Source organism: Trichomonas vaginalis, chromosome V, assembly GCF_026262505.1.
Source record: "Trichomonas vaginalis G3 chromosome V, whole genome shotgun sequence".
In the NCBI taxonomy this organism is placed as follows: domain Eukaryota; phylum Parabasalia; order Trichomonadida; family Trichomonadidae; genus Trichomonas; species Trichomonas vaginalis.
The window spans coordinates 1,243,005-1,264,468 of record NC_067207.1 but is presented as its reverse complement, the minus strand read 5'-3'; the positions used below and the strand labels follow the sequence as shown (position 1 = coordinate 1,264,468).

At 33.2% G+C, this 21,464-nt stretch overlaps 8 protein-coding genes across 8 annotated transcripts, besides 1 other annotated feature; 3 read left to right on the top strand and 5 right to left on the bottom strand.

The window, feature by feature from the left end:
* Positions 1-4,488: part of a mobile genetic element that runs on past the window's edge.
* On the bottom strand, positions 98-499 carry TVAGG3_0259880 (uncharacterized protein; the record flags this gene model as incomplete). The annotated part of the gene is made up of 1 exon (XM_051228315.1): positions 98-499. One exon carries the CDS (start codon positions 497-499, stop codon positions 98-100), a length of 402 nt encoding a protein of 133 aa, XP_051098045.1.
* Positions 4,489-5,316: 828 nt separating the features above from the next.
* TVAGG3_0259860 (uncharacterized protein) lies at positions 5,317-5,649 on the bottom strand (the record flags this gene model as incomplete). The annotated part of the gene is made up of 1 exon (XM_051228314.1): positions 5,317-5,649. The coding sequence occupies one exon, from the start codon at positions 5,647-5,649 to the stop codon at positions 5,317-5,319; it is 333 nt and encodes a 110-aa protein (XP_051098044.1).
* A 1,902-nt stretch (positions 5,650-7,551) lies between these two features.
* Positions 7,552-9,257, bottom strand: TVAGG3_0259850 (centriole elongation; the record flags this gene model as incomplete). The annotated part of the gene is made up of 1 exon (XM_001327978.1): positions 7,760-8,992. One exon carries the CDS (start codon positions 8,990-8,992, stop codon positions 7,760-7,762), a length of 1,233 nt encoding a protein of 410 aa, XP_001328013.1.
* Positions 9,258-9,422: 165 nt separating this feature from the next.
* Positions 9,423-11,647, top strand: TVAGG3_0259840 (positive regulation of glutamate neurotransmitter secretion in response to membrane depolarization; the record flags this gene model as incomplete). Its single annotated transcript, XM_001327979.1, has 1 exon — positions 9,423-11,510. One exon carries the CDS (start codon positions 9,423-9,425, stop codon positions 11,508-11,510), a length of 2,088 nt encoding a protein of 695 aa, XP_001328014.1.
* A 584-nt stretch (positions 11,648-12,231) lies between these two features.
* TVAGG3_0259830 (ubiquitinyl hydrolase protein) lies at positions 12,232-15,409 on the top strand (the record flags this gene model as incomplete). Its single annotated transcript, XM_001327980.1, has 1 exon — positions 12,367-15,354. The coding sequence occupies one exon, from the start codon at positions 12,367-12,369 to the stop codon at positions 15,352-15,354; it is 2,988 nt and encodes a 995-aa protein (XP_001328015.1).
* A 285-nt stretch (positions 15,410-15,694) lies between these two features.
* On the bottom strand, positions 15,695-16,805 carry TVAGG3_0259820 (uncharacterized protein; the record flags this gene model as incomplete). The annotated part of the gene is made up of 1 exon (XM_001327981.1): positions 15,754-16,161. The coding sequence occupies one exon, from the start codon at positions 16,159-16,161 to the stop codon at positions 15,754-15,756; it is 408 nt and encodes a 135-aa protein (XP_001328016.1).
* A 134-nt stretch (positions 16,806-16,939) lies between these two features.
* TVAGG3_0259810 (uncharacterized protein) lies at positions 16,940-19,001 on the bottom strand (the record flags this gene model as incomplete). The annotated part of the gene is made up of 1 exon (XM_001327982.1): positions 17,616-18,983. The coding sequence occupies one exon, from the start codon at positions 18,981-18,983 to the stop codon at positions 17,616-17,618; it is 1,368 nt and encodes a 455-aa protein (XP_001328017.1).
* Positions 19,002-19,159: 158 nt separating this feature from the next.
* TVAGG3_0259800 (phosphatidylinositol-4,5-bisphosphate 5-phosphatase protein) lies at positions 19,160-21,346 on the top strand (the record flags this gene model as incomplete). Its single annotated transcript, XM_001327983.1, has 1 exon — positions 19,523-21,274. The coding sequence occupies one exon, from the start codon at positions 19,523-19,525 to the stop codon at positions 21,272-21,274; it is 1,752 nt and encodes a 583-aa protein (XP_001328018.1).
* Positions 21,347-21,464: the final 118 nt, after the last annotated feature.

Below are 21,464 nucleotides of genomic sequence, written 5' to 3'. Positions count from 1 at the left end.
GTCTCGAAATGGACACATATTTCTGAATGCTTGGAAGTCATAAAAATCTGAAACATCTATTCTGTACATTTTTATAAAAATAAAAAAAAATATTTTTTTATTCTTGACTTTGTTGTTGCATTTGTTGCATTTGTTGCATTTGTTGTTCTTGAGCTATTTGTTGTTGAAGTTGTTCTTGTAATACAATACTTTCACCAGTTGCATCTTCCAATTCGAAACTTTCTGCCGTCATTGACAAATACATAGGACATAAAAGTTTTACAGGAACAAAGTTTGCGTCAACTAATGTCAACGTTATACTTGCCAAAGTGTTTGAGTTCACTAAGGTTGAAAATTCTGCATTCGAATGAACAATAGGCAAACCAGCAGAGAAAGTATTGTTTATACGCATAAGTATCTTTTGGTCATAATAGTTTCTGTCGACATTCGAATAACACTTTGAACCTAAGTTTGAAACAATATATAAGATTGGTGTGCTTAATGTCAATGGAATAGACATTCCTTGTATGACACCTTTTCCTGTTATAGGAAACTGTTGGTAGTAAAAACCAGATATAAGTTTTGTATTATAGCTCATATCGTTTATAGTAAACTCAGTCGGACATCCAAACATAATGAAACCTGCTCTAGTTGCAGCACATGTTACCCCCGTACTTAAAGTATTAAATAAGTCAACAAAACCTGTTGGTGGTATATCTGAGTAAGTATCTTCAAAGGAGTATTTTTTACCATTCACAACAATAAAGTCTTCTGGTGTCAAAAAGAGCAAAACAGGCTTTAGTCGTCATTGTGTTTAAGGTTAGTTTACAATATCGTCCTTGAGGACTTTGTAAGTTTGTTGTTATAGAATTATATGACTCGGGGTTTTTAGTCGTAATAGTATAAACCATTATATCTTCTGCCATTTACTTAGCAAATAAATTTTAATGAAATGTTGGTCGTCAAATATTTTTATGACGTCTGGGAAACTATACTTTAAGTTCAACGTTTCACTCCTTTCATAACGTATATCTTGTCAATGACATTATATGAAACACCACAGCAACTAATGTCGGGTTCTATTTCTTTGATGTTTATATCGTCTGCCTCTGTCAAAAGTTTCAATAGTTCTTTCAAAACTTCATGAGGTGCAATGACATATGAGTTCACTTTTACAGGGTTGTGTTCGACCAAGTTTAACATTATACTTAAAGCTTGACAAATCTTCTCCTGAGTTTGAAGTTTGTCTTTCAGTTGTTGGTAGTCGTTTCGAATATCTGCAACAGAACTTAAGTCTCTGCTAACTTCAGGATATGTTGGTTGTTCTTTTACAGGAACAATTGTTATACCATCTTCGTCTTCGTATGGTTTCCCCACTTCAACATCTCTGTCTTTGACATTGACAATAACACTTTGACTGTTTGTTTGAGTTGGTGAATTTAACTTCACATCTGCCACCGCCATTAAACCTTTTGAAACACTTACGCTTCTATTTTTCGGAAATGACATTTTACTTAGAATAAAAAGATGGACGTATTCGGATATCTCTTCGAATTGAAGCAGAACAAAGTTTACACACACAAACAATACAAATACATTGACAGAATAGTTCTTTACACAAACAATGGAAAATGTTATAGAATAGCAATATTTGCTGAACCAAAATATTTTCATAAAGCAAAGAAAGTTGTATAACTGAAATGGTGAAAGTTCTTGACGTTGACAAAAATATAACAACAAAACTTACAGATATTTCTAAAGGAAAGTTTATAATACAATATTATGTCAAAACTGGCGTACTGTCAATATTTGACGGAGAGAAGTCAGTTCAAGAACAACTTACTGACCTGCTGCCAAAATCTGCTCGATGGAAGCTGTCGTTATGCCAATCTGAGGAGCCCCAGCAGGTTTCATCGAACGAATCTTCAAAAGAGCATCTTCCGTGAAAAGTGCTATTGGTTTTGTAAACTTCTTTGCTCTCAATTCATCTGGACCGTCTCTGTCACCAGTATATTGTATTTGTACAGTACCAACAGTTGAAATACCACCATAAAGTCTTCTGAGTCAGCAAATGGAATGCCAAGCCAAAAGTTTGAACGGTCTCCATTTGTATATTGAGTTTGTTGACCTCCTGTATGAGTCCATACTTTCACATATGGCATAATAGAACTTTGCATTTCAGGGTTAATGGTTGTTGTGAAGTTGTTGTTAAAGTTCATAGCATCTAATGTCAAGTTGTATGACCTCATATCCTCAACTGTAGAATATTCTTCTCTTGGATAATATTTGCCATCTATGTTTATATGATATTTAATACCAGGGTTGTAGAAACAAGAATAGTCATTTATAGTTCGTCTGAACAGTACAAACATAGTATCTGCATGTTTCATTGCAGTTGTTAAAGCAATATCTGTTCTTGCACCTGGTCAGCACTTTGGTTTCCAACTTCACCTGCAAAGTCTTTGACAGATATTTGGTGTATAGGGAACATAAGTGGAACTGCAATATATTTGGCAGCTAAAGCATTTGAAATATCTGGGTCCAACATATAGACTGCAAGTCTGCTTTCTATTCTCTTGCATTCAAATTTTTCGCATGTGAACTTAACTGGGTCCAAGCAGTTCCAGCAGCATTGAAATAATAGTTTACTTCAGTGTTGAGGTTTGAGAAACCAAAGTCTAAGTCAACCTCGCCTTTGCAAAAGTCACAGAACTTGGCTCCACCAGTTCCAGCTACAGTAATAGTGAATGGGTCTTGTGTTGGTGCAATGACTAAGTTATTTTTGCTTGGAGTAAGTTCGATAGAAATTTTTCCTGCCCAGTTTGGCAAGTATCTTAAAAACCTGAAGATGAGGAAAGATGACAAAGGAACTCTAAGTTTCAGTTTTACTTTGGTTACTGCTGCTGCAGTTTGTCAGAAAGGTTAACATAAACTCCTGGAACGTTAGGGTCAAGTCTTCTTATTTCTCAATAGTTGCATACTGGTCTGTTTGTTCTCTAGCTTGTGGTTGTACTGAGTTTCTCAAAGCGAACCATTCATAGTTTGCCCATGTTACTGTTTGAACTAAGTCAGAGTTAGAATATATCTTATATCCCATGAAAACTTCTGGAGCATATTGGTATCCGACATAGAAAATTCCATTGCAACCTTTCTTGTCAGACAACTTGGCAGAAGGTTTTATTTCAATGTCTTGTTCCACGTATAAGAATGAGTTGTCAATAGAAATAATATGAAACCTGTCGCAAGCAATATCTACTGTTGTTGAAGAACCTTCTCCAAACTCACCTACGTTTCCATAAGAAACAGCAGTTGTTATTTCGTAAGTTCCAGGAACTATTTCTGACCTTCTAATGGCATTGTCGCATTCGTTATACCATTCAGAAACATTTCCGTTCATGGCATCCAAAACTGTTGGCGTTATATTCTGAGCGGCGTACATTTCATATGGGTAAAAAATATAGAATAGTTGGATTTATATGTCATAATTGTTTCGGACCAAGCTTTACTTTCTTCCTGACTGAGTTTTTAACTCTTCTTTTTCCTTCATTGCCACTACTTTCACTAGATGAAGTTACTTCTTCACTACTTTCACTTTGTTCTACTCTTCTTCTTTGGTGTCGCTTTTGGTAACTTGCCCTCTGCTTCAAGTTGTTGCATCTTTGCCTCATGTTCACCTAGTATGTTGTAAATTTCCCATGTCCCTTTTGCCTTTGGGCTCTGGTCGCCCATCTCAGGTAACCTATATCCTAGAAAGATTTTGTCATAGTTTGTATTTGAGTCTTCGCGTATTGTTTGCATGACTCTTTCCTGAGTTTCCGGTTCAAGCTCTTCAAATATAGCTTGTCCATATGGAATAAGCTCGTTTCCAAATATATGTTTTTGTAGCCATTCTGGTTTTCTTTCCATGTTACCAATAATATCTTTTGTGAATGGGAAAGCTTTTACCCAATGTTTCAGTCTTGCGTCATTTATTTCTGTAGTTGGTTTTATTTTGTCAAGGAACATGTTTTTCAATACTAACATTTCATTTGGTACTGTCCATTTGAGTTTTCTTAAATATTCATCCCTTCTCAGTTCATTGTCTGCAAAGTAAGTTTTTATGACATTTTGCAAACTTTCGTTTGCAAGGTCATGTACAATAGGTTCTCTTCCTTCTCTCTCCCTAACTTTCTTTCTAAACTCTTCACCAAATATACCATCTCTATGGTTCTGGGTAGTTCTTTGAGATAAATGTTCTAGAACGTCAGGTGTTATATTTCCCTCAGCCATGTTCATTTCATACTGGTCCAAAATATCTGCATCTTTCATATCTTTCAATGGCATTAAAGCCGCGCTGAAAATACCCGTTATATCTGGTTCACTATTCACTTCCATTGCGTCTACAACTTCTTGGAATTGAGGTTGTAAGTTTATGAACCACCTATCCGGATTAGCTTTATGACCCCATTTCATTGTAGTTCCATAGTCTGCAGAAACAAAAGTAGGTTTGTTTCCATATTGGTTAGGTTCTGAATGAACTTTAAACAATGTTTCATTTCTATATGTTTTGTTGAAATTTAACCTTTATTTTCACCGAGTTCAGCCAAAGATTGAACGTTATATGGTCGTAAGTAAAAAGGATTATTGTATTTGCGTACATTTTCTTTCAGTACTTCCATTCTATGCTGAATATTTTCATCTGATGTTGGAGTCTTTTGTATGTCGGTGAACATTTTTCGATATTCTTCTACTATGTCAGCCGAATTTTTCTTAGACTCTTGAAAATTCCATATTCTCCGCATACACTTGTTTGAGGGTCAAGATTTTTCGGCTGTTCTAAATCTTCATCTAGTTCTGTGAAGTTAGTTTCCAAAGGAGGGACTTGTTCGTTTCCTTTCAGGCTCTTCTAGCTGTTGTTGCTGAACTATTTCTTCCATGTCTGGTTGTATCTGAACTTCTTCCTGTTGAGTTTCTTGTACCTCATCTGCTGGCATTTCATATATTCCGAGACCGTTTTTAACAAATTCCCTTTCTAAGTCATCCGCATTCATAACCCTTTCTTCTTCGTTCCGTCTCTATTTTTTACGCGTTTCATGAAGAGAGTTGAATTATCGTTTAGCTCTGACACCAAATATCTTGGAGTAAATTCATCCATGTCATTTGGATGATATGCTATTAAATCATATCCCTTAGCGAGCTTGTATTTTCCAGGTTTGAAATTATATCCCATTTGGTGCTGAACCATAAAGCTAAATAGGTTCGGGTCAGTATTTCCTTCCTTGAACTTTCTAATAGCTTCTTTATATCTGTCACTAAAGTCAAGAGTATCTGGGTAACTATAATTTTCCTTAAGCATTTTTAAGAATTCTTGGTTTCCTTTTTCTCTACTTCTTTTATGTCCTTGCTCTGTTTGTGGTTGTTGTGGTGCTGGTTGTGGAGGTGGTTGTTGTGCTGGTTGTGGAGGTGGTTGTTGTGCTGGTTGTGGAGGTGGTTGTTGTGCTGGTTTTGGTTGTGGTGCTGGTTGTGGAGGTGGTTGTTGTGCTGGTTTTGGTTGTGGTGCTGGATTTTGAACTGTTGGTTGTTGTGCTGGTTTTGGTTGTGGTGCTGGATTTTGAACTGTTGGTTGTGGTGCTGGATTTTGAACTGTTGGTTGTTGTGTTGGTTTTGGTGCATGCCTGTGTCTGTGTCCATGTGACGATGTAAATGTTTTAGGTAGTCCTGGTGCAGGTGCTTCTCTTGGAGAGTTTGGTGGTATATAAGTTCCACTAGCTAGTATATAAGTTCCACCAGCTGGTATATAAGTTCCACCAGCTGGTATATAAGTTCCACCAGCTGGCACATATGTTCCATCTGCAGCATAATGTCCTACCTGACTTTTCGTTTTTAAGAAAGCATTTACTAGGTCTTTTTGGTCTGTTGTAACTCTTTTTCTTGACTTTCCACAACAGTTGCTCTAACGGCGTCATAGGCACTTTGAACTGCCTGTCTCGTTGCTGCATCTGTTATTTTCGTCATATTTTGTGCTACTTCTTTTAACTCTTGTCGAAACCTTCAGACTTCAGTTTCTTTCCAGATGAGAAGTCGTTCACTAGTTTCACCTTACTATGAAGAGCTTCGAAGGCGTTCTTAAAGTCAGCATTCATTAAAGCTTCATTTGAACTGTCTTCATCCGCTTGTATTTTTGTCCTTATTGACCCTATAAGTTGGGCTGCTTTGGCGTTGGCTTGGGCATCTAACCAGTCATATTAGCTTATATATCTGAGCTTTTCATTGCCTTTTGCATGGCTTCGTCGTTATTTTTACTTTCTTGTGCTAAGTTTTCATACTGTACGGTTTGGTTTTGCAACTGTAAAAGTTTTTCTGCCTTTACATTGCTTCAACTTCATTTTTATACTCATCGCTATCCATATATGTCTTCAGGGCTTTTTGTTTTATTTCTTCATCTTTCAGTACTTTATATTGAGTAGTATGGTTTTTCAAATTTATAACATCTTGTTCCATTTTTGCTACTTCTGCTGCTTTTCTGACACTTTTTTTCGCATATTCCTCTGTACTTAGTTCTTTCAGTTGTTCTTCTTTCTTCTTTTCTCTACGTTTAACTCATTGAGTTTCTTTGTGTGTCTGTCATATTCTAGTTTCTTTTCGTTTTCGCTTATTTGTTTCTGTATGTCTATGTTTGACTTTTGACATCTGTTATTTGATTTTTGAGTGAACTCAATTCATTTGACTTTGAGGGTTATAAGCTGTTCCGTCTGCAGCTCCACCATAGCCTGCCATTTTCGCTAAAAGTGCCGCTCTTAAACCTCCACTCTGTGCACCAATAACTCGGTTTAAAAGCATAGGGTTGCTTGACATTTGTTGCAACATAGTGGGGTCATTCATCATTTGTTGTTGCAACTGTTGTTGTGGTGTCAGTTTTACTATTGGATGTTTCAATGCTCCTTCCTCTTACGTATATTCTTACGTAGCTTACGTGGCATTTTAAGTGAAGTTAAAAACGGTTTTTGTAGTTTAAAACATGCGGCTGTCACTTTTTTGTTTGCATATCTCTTATATAGTGAAAAACGGTTTTGTCACTTTTAAAAAACGGAGTTGTCTGTCACTTTTAAAAAACGGTTTTGGTTTTGTCACCGGCTGGTCGGCTGGGGTTCGGTCCTCCTCTTGGGTCTTGGGCAAAATTCTTAGGGCTAGAAGGGGCGCAGCCCCTGGAAGCCCCTCATACCTGACCTAATATTATGAAATAAATATTTCTAAATTGATCTGATTAATTTTTCATTAAAGTTTATATTATCACCAAATAAATTTTCGAACCCTTAGAGTCATAGTTCAATGGTAAGAGTCATAGTATAATCGTAAAGTCCATTGGTTCGAATCAAGGGGATTTTCACACTTTTTTCTTTTTTAAAATTTCAGAGGTTTATTTTTAAGGTTCTCGCTGGCGACCCCCCGTTCGTCGAAAAAAAATTTGATTTTTGCTGGCGACCCCCCAATCACCAATTTTTTTCGACGAACGTGGGGGGTCGCCAGCGAGAACCTTAAAAAAAACAGAATCCCAAAAAAGGTGACGTTTTGGGTGTATCGTCTATCCCGGGGATAGAAAAATGACTTCACCTTGGATCTATAAAAAAAAAATGAGAAAATTTAGGAACATAAGAAATCGATTTATCTCGTCATGTAGTTCATATTTTCTAAATGTTGGAAAAGTAGGGTATTTCCATGGAAAACATACAGTAAAAGCATGAATAAAGATTTAGCTTAAGAATTTTAACATTCTGTTTATAATTCACAAACAAATAACAGATTAGATATATTCATACGTGATTTCAAACTTTCCTTTGGTAACTTTTTCGCATTTTCCATCGGGATAGTGGGTTTCTGTATCACCATCATTCCTTAAGATCTTAAATATTCCATTTGGAAATTGAACTTCTTTATTTCCATTTGGATAGTGTCTTTCCTTTTGCCCATTCTTGAACAAATAGTATATGCATCCATCTGGAACAGTTAGCTCAATAGCTCCTGTCTGTTTATATTTATATGCGATCGCTTTGTCAGGAAATTCAATAGATATATCTTGATTTGCATAGAATATGTATGTTTTCTTTTGGCGGTTAATTTCTCTGATAGCCTTTCTTGTTCCATCTTTGAAAACTGTTCCTGTTGATCCATCTTTGTATTTAACATCCTTTCGACCTCCTTTCTTTAGTTCTTCTTTAAATACTGATCCAGGATTGTAATCGAAATCAAGTATATAGTTTTCACCAACAGTAATCTTATAAATTTTTGGTCGTTTTGCTTTTGGAGCTTGTTTTGGTTCAGGAGCTGGTGGAACAACTTGTTCTGGCTCTGATACCGGCTTTTCTGGAACTTCCTCCTCTTCTTTCTTTGGTTTCTCTTCTTCAACAATTTCGTTATGTTCTTCTTCCTCTGATTTTTCTGGTTCTTCAGCTTTCTCTTCTTCTTTTGTTTCTTCTTGAGCTTTTTCTTCTTCTTCTGGATGCTCATCTTGATCAGGTGTAACAAAAGTAACTTTGTGTTTGCCTTTCTTTTCGTAATTATCAAGTTGGTCAATCAAAGTCTTCTTTTCTTCCTTCCACCCGAGGCGTTCGTCTTCTAATTGTTTCTTGAGTTGTTCATTTTCCGTTTTTAATTTTGAAATGAGTTCTTCATTTGCTTTTTTCTCTTCTTCTAACTTTTGCTTATCTTTTGCAAGTTGATCCTTTTCGGCTTGAACCCAGTTTTCGGAACGAAGTAATGCTGCTTCTCGTTTTCTAACTAATGTTAATTTTTGACGTAATTCTGGAAGTATATCTTTCAATTCGGATCTATTAAGTGTATCTTGTGATACTTTTCCGTCGTGTACTGTGCCATCTGTATGAATAAATGTATCTGGAAATTCAATTGCTAATTTCGAGTCTGAATTTGAAACCCCTGATTCTTTTTCTTCTGCCATTAGTTGTTCTTCTAATTGGCAAAAGTTATCTAGCTCCCGCTCTTCATCAGATTTATAAACGGACGCCTGATCTTTCTCCATTTAAATGATAAAATTTTTGTCAAACGATCCTGGACGAAAGGATATGATTTAGCCTTACTTCCTTATCCATTTCATAATCATTGGCTTTCAAGTTGATTCAGCATGCAATGAACTAATAAGTAAAAACATACTTTTCAATCAATATTCATATTTATATATTTTCTAGTTTATTTCGGTTCTCTTCTTTAATGCATGACCCTCTAGAATGTTTATATTGGAATGTGAACTATAACATATCATAATCAGCATCAATCCATAATTTCATTTTAGTTTTTATTTATGTTTCCGATAAGTCTCAAATTTTCAATAAATTTTGATAAAAATTCGTCAAAGATAATAAACGGTTTTCAATCAATGATCGTAATTTCAACACCAGATAGTGATAGTTTTGATTTCAATAAAAAATCCAATATAAAATTGTCACTTTTCAATGAAAACTCTTGAACACCTGGACCACGGGGAGTTCTGGAGTGATTTTTCAATAGCAACCCCACTTGAGGAAGGAATCAATGGTATTGAAAATATTTTTAGGAAATGGATTCCAAATCCTATTCAAAAAACGTCAGAAAAAATCAATATCTTCAATGAAACGTATAAATTAATTTACATACCAAAAAACTATTATATCCCAGAGGAAATATTTGAAATATTAGCATATAATGAAGAATACGTTTATGCAATTCCAGAATTATTTGGCATCAAAACAGATTATGTATATGTATATAATAAAGATCGACAATTAACAGAGAGTGATATTCATACATTAAATTCTGCATTGAGTAATGCTGCTATTGCTACGTCATTTGAAATTCCAATAATAATTCAAAATGATCAAACAAAACTATGCTTCGCAGGTATCAAAAGAACGAAATCAGAGATAGAGCATTTCCAATCTTCATTTTATGAGTCAATGCCCGCCGAATTTCGTTCACAAACGAAAATAAAAACTTCAATTGTCAATCAATTCAAAGTTGACCCATCGAAAATTCTTGTTTCGGCCAGATACATATCGAATTTGAATGAGTACGATTTCAGAAATGGAACCTTATTCAAAAAAGACACATTTTACACCCAAATTACAGAGGATCCTGTGAAATTCTTGAAGTTATTCCTGGTATTCGATGAGACAAAGATAGACAGCATGAAAACAGATGTAACAAACCCTTCACATCTCGCAATTCAATCAAAATTCAGAAAAAAAGTCACAAGGAAATCGAGATTACGTGATTTAATATCTTTATTACATACAGTATGGACATATCCAACTATACAAGACGCAATTACGCCTCCTTACGCTGTAGATGCAAATCAAATCATAAATAGCATTTTTTCATCGAAAGAAGCACCTAGAAGTTTCAAATGTTCACTCCACGGTGCACCACCAAGTAGCTCATTAGCAAAACTCTCAATAGAAATGTGTAAAAACCCAACTGTCGAAACAATGTCTCTTTTATGGGATAAATTCGTCAAACAAGTACGTCATAATGCTGAGCGTAAGATTCTTATACCAAGCGTAGATACAGAAGGCGTAAATTATCAGTATTGCGTGATTTATCAAAAATTGCAGATGATTAACTATTGTATTAAAAATCCAGAATCAGGTTTTATCAAATCTGATGGTGAAACAACCATTCCTCTTGTTAATGGCCCAGGATTCATCGTTACTCCCGAAAGACAAGTTATTCCAATGAGAACTCAAGATCAGCTCGACGCCGACGACAAATTGATCAAGCAATCCGCTGAAGATGATGACTCCCGAATATTCTTGCAGGCAACTCAACTAAGATCGGACATTGCTTCTTTCAAAGCATCGAATCCGATGTCACTTTTTTCGGATTTTGTTCATTGGTATTTTCCACATAGCTTTGATCCTAAGACTAACGATGTTAAGGAAGGATTCAACCCCGAATACAAGAAAGTCTGGGATAGTACGAAGCCTTGCGAAGCCAGAAAACAACAAAGATTATTTGATTCTTTAGAACAGATCGAACTGGCTTTGGATTACTTGGAAACACTTGCTCCTGGTGAAATACTACCCCAGATAATTGTTATCTGCATGGAACAAGCTCTTTTTGACTTGAAATTCGGAGTTTTACCAAAAATTTCTGAAAAAATTGAAAGAGTTAACAGAGCTTTTCTGAGTTTTGACAGGAGATATAGGAATACTAAGTCTCCTTCCATGAATGATTTGGCTACTATGTGTGTAGAGCCTGTAGAAGCTATAGAAGACTTGGCATTCGTTGTATCTTGTTTAGATTCGTTGTTGACGAAGTTCCCGAGATGTCCTGATGCGGCACAGATGCTGTTTGAGTGCGGAGAATGCACAATAACTAAGGATGAAAAGCCTGGATTGCAAGATTTCTTCAAAAAAGTTGAATTCACTGGTAGACAAGCGGCAACATCTCGTGCAAAGGAAACAACGATATCAGTAACTGGAGATACATTCAGTCAGAGATATTTCGTCTCTGATAAAGGAAAATCTATAATTATTGCTTCATCTTTTACAGAATTTTTCTAATTTAGGAAAACAATGTTAGAGTTGATATCATATTATTAGATTGCGACATTATTTTTCGCTAATTTTGTTAATTTATTTTATATTTTTTGTTATTTATGATAATTTTTACTATGTTGTAAATTTTTGTTTGTTTTATGTTTGTACAACCCATTCATTGTTTTATTTATATGATCTTTCATCAAAAATATAATCAGGAAAAATATTCAAGATTTAATCATTGTTTCGATAAGATAATGTTCAAATTTATTCACAATATATCTTAGAAATGATGACATATTGATAGTATGAGGAAGTTCATCCCTTCAATTTTATTCAAATCATCGAAGATTATATAAGATAGCTGATTACACATAGAGCATAGTCGAATTCATCTTACTCAAACTTTTGGAAGCTTCAATTATGAAAATTGAAAGTTTGTCAATTTCACTTTTTCTGACAAAGTATTGAATTTAGGTAAATTTATAAAAAATATTTTGCAATGTGATATATGTTTAAAATTATTTCATTTTTATCGTGGAATAAAACCAAGTTTACCATGTAAATCATTCAAAATATTCAATAGTTTACAATGGCAAGAATTTACATTTTATAACACTTCAATTTTGGAGATTATTTCTTTTTACTCTGATATCTGTATATATTGCTAAGCATTAATCAAATATCGAACCACTTGAAGAATCAATAAAAGGTGAGATGTTTTTCTATCGTCAACGATATAAAAATCAGAGTAAAGGACATATTTTGAAAATTAAAATAAAAATGAAGTATTGCATTAATGTACAACATCTGTAATGGCAATAATCAAAATTTGGCAAACATCAAATTTTGTCACTTTTCAAAACCGTTAAGCATTTAAATGGAGGAAAAAGAGATAGAATCTATTGAATCTGTATGGTCGATTGAAAATTTTTCGAACAGAGAAACAATAACCGAGATGGTCAGCATGAGATCCAGTCGGTTCTTCATGTTTAAGATCTGTCCAAATAATCAGGAAAAATTCAATATCAATGTTGAATTTGTTGATGGCCAATTGCCTGTATATAGTGAAATAACAGCTTCAATATTAAGTTTAGGAAAGAATGATGAACCATTAAGTAAAAAGATTAATTGGGAAGTAACTTTAGAAAACAACAAAACTAAAATTGAGTTCGATTTAACTCAGGAAGAACTCGTCAATCAAGTTTATATATATAATGATGAAATGTTAATTTCTCTCAACGTAAAAATTTTGCAAAAATCTATTGAAAAAAGTGACACTCAAGAAATAAAAAATGAAAATTCAAAAGAAGTAGAAAAAGGAAAGGACGAATATGTAGGATTAGTGAATCAAGGTTCAACTTGTTATATGAATGCTTTAATTCAGTCACTTTTTCATATTCCACTTTTGAGAAAAACCGTTTTTGAAAAATCAGATTCTGAGAACAAGATTTATAGTGCATTACAACAAATATTAGCAGGTCTTCAGTTGTCCAAGCTTAGTCAAGGAACCTATTGTTTAACAGATGCTTTAGAAATGTCATTTGATGATTTATTGATTCAAAAAGATATTCATGAATTTTCTGATGTTGTTATGACGAGTTTAGGAGACATTGCGAAATATTTCTATGATGGAAAGATGGTACATTTTATTAATTGCATTAATGTTGATGAAAAATCAGAGAAGATAGAGACTTTTATGGATTTAAGTCTCATGGTAAATGGAGTGTCAAATATACAAGAAAGTTTGAAAAAGTATTTTGAAACAGAAATATTAAAGAATGAATATAAATCAGAAAAGAACGGAATGCAAGATGTAGAAATGGGAATGAAGATCATGCAATGTCCAAAAATTTTGTCCATTCACTTACAAAGATTTGAATACGATCAGAATTCTCAAAGAAACCATAAAATCTATTCAAAATTTGAATTCCAAGATACATTAGATTTGTCTGAATATTGCTATGAAAAGCAAACTGCTGAATATGTTTTGACACAAGTTATTGTTCATTCAGGAAACCCTGATTTTGGTCATTACTATGACTTCATCCGACCAAATATAAAAAGTGACCAATGGATAAAATTCAATGATACAGAAGTTACTAAATGTAACTCACAAGAAGCAATTGAAGATAATTTCGGCGGACTACCAAATGCACAAAGTACTATTGAGAAAATTTATTCTGCTTATATTTTGGTTTATGTTAGGAAGGACTTACTTGACCAAATATTTATTGATGTTCCAAATGAAGTAATTCCTCCAAATTTGCAAAAGCCGCAATATTCATCAGAATCAACTTTCTTGAGTCTTATTCAAAACAGCGAATCTTTCAAGCAGAGAAAGTTTATTCAGCAGAACCAAATGCCTCTTGGAAGTTTGCAAATTTATACAGAAGATTCATTGGAAAGTGATGCAAGAAGAAGTCGAGCTTGGTTTGAAAGTTGCAAATCTTTTATTCCTAATTTTGTTCCTGAGAAAACAACCCTCAAAAGTTTGTCAGAAACTATTTCAACTAATATCGGGGAATCTGTTGATTTCTCAAGGTTGTGGACCGTGAAAGATGGTTTCCCGCAAAAATACTTGGACATCGAAACCGATGGCAATAAATTGATGTCAGAATTTGGAACTTTTAATAGTATTTTTGTTGATAACGATTTTGAATTGGAAGAAGCTGATGAAGCGAAAGAACTTGATAATATTTTAGCATTCATTTATACTTATGATCCATCAATGAATGATCCTTTGAGATTGCAAGGAAGTCAAGTTATTTCCATTAAAAAGAAAATTGGAGAAGTCATCGAAGATTTCATTCCTTCTATTAGGAAATATGAAATTGAATATGTAATTCATAACAAGAACTTTTCTAAAGCGAGTCCTGAAGAACAAATCGGATTTTTGGCTGAAGGAAAATCTGCTTTTATTGTTGCAAATGCTGTCAAACCACTTTCAGCTAAATTATTCAATGATTACAAGAGAAAGAGACCTCCTTATAAGACAAATCCTTATGTTATTTGTTCAACACGTTTGGAGAACTCTGTTTTTCCTGATGATGTCAGTAAATATGTTGAAGAAGAAAGAAATATTGTTGAAATCAAATGCAAGCAATTTGATGAATTAGGAAATACAGAATATGAAACAATTGCTTTTCCATCAAATATAAGTAATGATAATTTCTTTGATTTCTTAATTTCTACATTCGATATTCAAAATTATGACGATGACGAAGATGTCATTATTTTGTTCCCTTATTCTAATCCAAGTAATTTGATTGTATTAGATTTAGAAAAGACTCTTAATGAACAATTATCATTTGATTCTGTAAATGAAATCAGTTTCACAGTTTGCAAGAAATCTAGTGCTGAAAACTACAGACATTTAGCTCAAGTTGAATATAAAATTGCTGAACTCGGAAAGGTGATTGAAAACAAAACAATTTTTGTCAAAAATGGAATACCTATTTATCTTCTTATTAACATAATTGCTCTTGAAGAATCAAAGGAAATTATACCTGTAATAGTTCACAAGCACAGAATATCTTCTTTTGTTGATGAAAATACATCAATTTCAGATACTTCACAGCCAATTTTATTTGATCAAATCAAGATAAACAGAGGAGGTTTCTTGGTTAAAATATGTTTCTCTAAATGCGATGAAAAACTAAGATATTATGGAAATCCTTTCCTTATCAAAGTAGAAAAAGAATTGGTAGTCTCAGACTTAATGGCAATAATAGAAACAAACTTAGGAAAGAAGTATAGTCCTTATACTATTAAAGATAATAAATTTGTCGCAATTGACACAACATTGCAAATCTCACAAGCAATTAATGAAAAAGGCGCAATTATATTGAAAGATGCTGGAATATAATTGATTATATTAATGTTTGTTATGTATTGTATAAAAATCTATTGTTAATTAAAGATCTTATATTCATTTTCATGGTTCAAGTCTACCTAACAAATGCCCCAATTGAGATTTTCTTGGTTAATATTGAGAAAATCACAATTTACAAAATTGAAAATATAACTCAATATAATTCATTTATGTTAAATTCATGAATATCATCAATATGAATCATCATAATGATATCAATGATTTAAACAGATAAAAAACCAAAATCGTATTTTTCATAAATTTTATTCGAACTCTATTCTTGTAATTTTGATTATTATTTAGGCCCATTATTTAGAAAAGATTTGATGCATTTATAAGAAATTAAAAAAAATTATAAACAAAATAAAATATAACAAAATGTGATAAAAATTCTTAATCTGCGGATTGAGGACTTTTTTGTGGTTGTCCACTTTCCACAGAAGATCTATGACTGGACATTATTTCATCAGGAATGTCCCATTTGACTCTTAATGCAGATTTTGGTCTTGGTTCTGCATCTAAGTTGACGTTAAGTATTGGAAGACCATTTATGGCCGAATCTTCATTGTGTCCTGGTGTCATACGATTTCTAACCGTACATAATGTTGATGAAGCTCTTTTCATCTTTAAAATGCGTGCAGTAATAACACTGATGTCATTTGCAAGAGCCCCACAACGAACTTTAATAGATTCGACTTCTTTTTTAGTCTCAGCAATATTCTTGTTAATTTTCTGGACATCTAATTGAGAAACAGGGCGTGGAGCGGGGCGTGGCTTGAGCTCATCTAAAAATTTAATCATATCAACTAAATAACACATAATTACAAGTGGCGATTGTCGATATTCTTCAGGCTCAAAGTATTTATGGAATCCGTATGAAGCACATGTATTCAAAGAGAAATATGCATTAGTTTGTGGATTTGCGAACTTCAAAAGCGATTCATCTTTAATATATGAATATAAAAGTGCTCGAAAATGGTTTGAGCCGATGAAATCATGTGATATTGATTGAATTTGTCGTAATTTTGTGCATGTATAACAACAAGTGTTGATCCATACAAAGAATCGTTTCTGGGTCTTTTGAAGCGAAAATTTTCACTTTGCCGACCGTTTTTACTAGTAAATCAGTTGGTATTCGTCTATCTAAGTTTGCCCACATATAGCACTCTATCAAGTTGATGAATGAAATCTCGTCAAATTCGGTTTGAGTAAATAAAGACGTATCTCCGTATTTATAATACCCATTTTCATGTAGGATCTTTAATGGTGAATCTGTTTTGACTTCAAATATATACCATGTCAATTTAACGTAATTATTTAAATTTGAAACGAATTGACATATTCTATCATAGCTATCTTCGTTGAGATTGTTGCATATATCAGCGGCTTCTTCGTCTTCGCATCTATCCTTTAATATATAAAGAAACCAGAGAAAATGCGCTTTACATTTCATAAAAAAATTAAAATCTAAAAAATTTTTTGAATCGCGAGAAAAAATTTAACGTGCAACATTTGATCCCATTTCTTTTCTGAGAAACAGATTATTTGAATGATGAATGTTCAAACCACACAGCGTCACACAGTTTTTTGACATTCGAGATCATTTGTCATTTGAAAGTTTTTCTACTTTGTTTGTTTAAATGAAGCATTTACTTACTTATACCAATTGAATAAATTGTAAAATATCCAAAGCCAAATATTTAGATAATTATAAGATCATTATTTTTTATTAAAGTTTGTTTCAATAATCTTGCAATTGTTAAGATTTTGTATAAGCTTTGCATAGTTCGATCTGCAATATCAATCACATTTGGTTTTAGATCCAAGTCGCTACCACCAGCCCTGGTTGGAGATGGAATATTGTCACTAGTATTGTTCGGTCCGAGTGAATTCTCAATCAAATGATATTTGTTTTGATCAATAGAATCTAAATTATGGATGAAATTTATTTACTTATTTACATCATAATTTCTTCAGAACATATATTCCTTCAGCAAGGCTTTGAGAAATAGTTTCAAAGCATGTATTTGATGTTCAAAAACTTGTGAGATCGGATCCTGTTATTCAGCTTCTCGAAAAACTCTAAAGGAAATTCCCATTGTTATAAGAATCATTTTCTTTTGTTTTTGTGATCCAAAATATCAAGCAGGAATCAATTTTTTTGTAAGACAATCAAACAATCATAAAGGTTTATCATAATATTCATTAAGAAAGCATTGCATTTACTTAGAATAAAATAAAAATTCAAAATATTTCTAATCATCATCCAATGCTAGTTTTGCAAGCTTTTTATCTATCTCATCTAAATCTAAATCTGAAGTTAAATGATCTAAATCATTCATCATTTGATGATTTGCTTCCTTCGGATGATTTTCATCAGGTAATGATTCAGTTATATCTATTTGAACCTCTGATTCGGATTCTTCGAAATCTGAAAGATTAATTTCAGAAGGATCATTTGCATTCCTAACAATTGGATGCTTCTTAAGGAATTCGTCAAAGTCAGCATTTTCTGCAAGGCTAGATGATATTGATTCAATTGTTGGTGGATCTGGTGAGTTAATTGATGAAATTGGTTTGCTAAATTGGATTTTTGAGGAAGAAACTGATGTACTCTCCTTTTTAGGTGGTGAAATCTGGACTTCTGATAATTTTTCTACTTTATCTGCTTCTGGTGGTTGATATTTTGGAAGAATTTCATCATCACTATCAGAATCGCTTAAGACCATTGGCGATGCTGCTTTGCTAGCTAATATTGGACTAATATTTGATGAATCTAGCGTTTGTTTAGGATTTGTTCTAATTGGTGAAATATTAAAATATTCATCATCGCTATCATTAGTAGCAGGTGAAACTATAGGAGATTTGTTCATTCCTCTTGCTATTGTTGGAGATTTTGGATGTATTATATTAACTTTTCTTGTATTTATTGGAATATCAATTTTTTCATCGTCATCGAGTTTAATTTCATCTTCGAAATCATCACTTGATGAATTAAGAGCCATTTGAATCATTGGAGAAGCTTTCAATCTTCTATTCTTCAAAATTGGAGTTAATTTTTGAGCATTATTAGGGGTGTGAACTCTTTTCTTTGTACTATCAATAATTGGAGACATTTTCATGTCATCAGAAGAAAGTAGAATATTATCAATTTCATTTTCATGTGTGTTTCTAATTGATGGAGAAATTATATCATTTATTTGGAGGTCATTATTGATTCTTGGTGTTGAATTGCCAGTCTTTTGATTTGGCGTTGAATTCAGAAAATTATTGTGTCTTTTAAGAATTTCTTTTCTACTTATAGGAGTACCTTCAATATTTCCGTAAACCTCATCATCATCGCTTGTCATAATTTCAGAAAAATGCATTGAACCTTTTGTATCCACTTCTTGCTTTGTTTCTTCTTCTTCATTGTTTGGTAAACTATAATACGTTAGTATTGTTGTTGGTTTAAAAGGTGATTTGCTCATCGTTGAGCCTGTTTTCACAGGCGTAAACGTACTTCCTAATTGAATTGACGATTCTGATGAAGAAGAATTGCATATCATATCATCTAATATGGTTTTGTATCCTTGTATTGCATTTTTGATTTGTTGTATATCTTTTGCAAGGCTTGATTCCATTTATATAAATCAAATTTGTATAAAATCTGTATAATATTCTTTCCGTATACATCAGGTTTTGTTCTGAATTTTTGAATTGATATCGGAAATAATTTTAAATTCATAAAATTGCTCTGAAATCCGTTTTAAATTTCAATATGAATATAAGAGAAAGGGTATTAAAAATAAAGTAGAATATAATTCATAAAATTTGACATCGCTCGAAAATGCGAGCGGCGATTGAAAAATCGCAACCATGGATTTCTTCAACTGCAAAGTCAATGAGCAATGGCAAACAATACTCAATTCGTATTAATATATCAGACAAAATTTCTAGATCTTTTCTTATTATTGAAGATTTAGGATCAAAGACATCTTGTTTTGTTCCACTATCTGCTGAGATTTCAGCAGTAGTCTCTAATGATAGTTTAATACTTGAATTTTCAATATATGACGGAATTTCAACTCAATTTCAATTTACAGACATTTTACAATTAGAATTAATATACTCTCATATAGGCAAATGTTCTATTCTATGCAATGACATATCAGATAAATTTATGGTAGAGAATACAGCATTTCTAAGAACAATAGCAATGAAACAATCGACATTAAGTCTAAATGCATTAGATTCAACAGAATCATCTATTGCTACACCTATTTCTTTATCGAAAACCGCTCATGCCTACTGGGAAAGCATGATGATTTCACAAAATAAAAATTTCTTTTTAGAACCGAATAAAGTTAGGATCTCCATTCTAACATGGAACGTTGCAGGAAACACCCCTGATGCTGTTACAAAAGAAGAATTCGAGAAAACATTTACTCAACCCGCTGCTTCAGCAGATATAGTTGTAATAGCTATAGAAGAGATAGAAATGTCAGTTAAGTACTTAGTTACTGGATCGACAAACCATCGTGCCGTATGGACAGATATCATTAAATCTTCACCAGAAGCTGGAGATAATTCGTATTTCGAACTAGCCTGTATGGAAACTGTAGGAACTGTTTATATAGCAGTACTTGTACGCAAAGATTTAGCGATTCCCCATAAAGTTGGCCCAACAACAAACTTAAAATTAGGAGTTGCTGGATTAATAGCTAATAAAGCAGCAGTTCTCATTCCTATCACTGTAGGAGAGGCCAAAATCATGGTTGCTACAGCCCATTTGGAAGCACATGCTCAAAATCTCGATGCAAGAATTGATCAGTTGCATCAGATCTTCGAAACTATCGGAGAATCATATGATTACATTTTCATTGCAGGAGATCTTAATTTTAGAGTGGTTTTGCCCTATGAAACCGCTGTAAATTTCGCAAATAACTCAAGAGTTGACCAGTTATTGCAAAACGATCAGTTGAAACAAGCCCAGCATAAAGATCCAATTCTTTCAACGTTAAACGAAGCAGAAATTCGTTTTAACCCAACTTACAAATTTGACAATAATTCTGATGTTTACGACACCTCTCAAAAAAAGAGAGTTCCCTCTTATACTGACAGAATCCTTTACAAGAACAACCCACCTAAATGCGCACTTGGTGTTGACCAAACGATCAATTTTGAAACAGATGCTTGGAAATGCTTCAAAGAGAAAGGATCTTGTAAATTTTTGACAGATTGTAACTTTAATCTGAAAATTCCTGCAGCGAACTATCCTTGCCCTATAGAATGTGTCTGTTACAGGTCATTAAAATCGAAATTTTCAGACCATAGACCTGTTCTTGGAAATTTCAAATTAATTGTACCTGTAAAGAACCAAGATAAGTTTGATGAGCTTCAACAGATCATCCGTGATAAATATGAAGAGATTGTTGAGCTTTGTAAGCCTTGTTTGAATTTAGAACCAAGTATCGTAAGTTATAATGGTGAAAAAGAGAAAAAAGTTAAACTAATCAACACTTCTTATGTATGGGCAAACTGGAGTGTTAAAGAAGTTAATGGAAAATTCAATCTTTCACCAACAAGCGGAATATTAACTGCTGATCAATCTATTGACCTCACAATATCTTTTAATGATGATTTCTCTGTAACGGATTCATCATTTACTTTGTCTGTTCTGGGAGGAAATAATTTGATTATTAATTTCAATAGAGAAGCAATTAGTCTTGAGCCATCAACTCCCGAAACCCAAAGATATCAATCTATTAGCCTTGCTAGCCTTAAATCACTTAGATCTCCTGCTTCAATTTTAGGAGAAGAATATTCTTACGAAGAAGAGGAAGATAGTCATGAAAAGCTTTATATTGCACCTGTTATTATACCTCCTTCACTACAAGATCCCCTTCCAAATGATCAAAACTCGGATTTGTAAATATTTTCTGTTTTCTTTTTTAATATTAACTTACATTTTTCCATGTTTATAGCCCAATATTTAGCAATCAACGTATTAAATCCTCTTTGTACAAAAAAATATTTTGAGATATAAACAATTTATGTAAATTATTCAGTTTGTGAGTAAAGATTGAGAATAAAATGGAAATTGTGCTATGAATTTTATTACA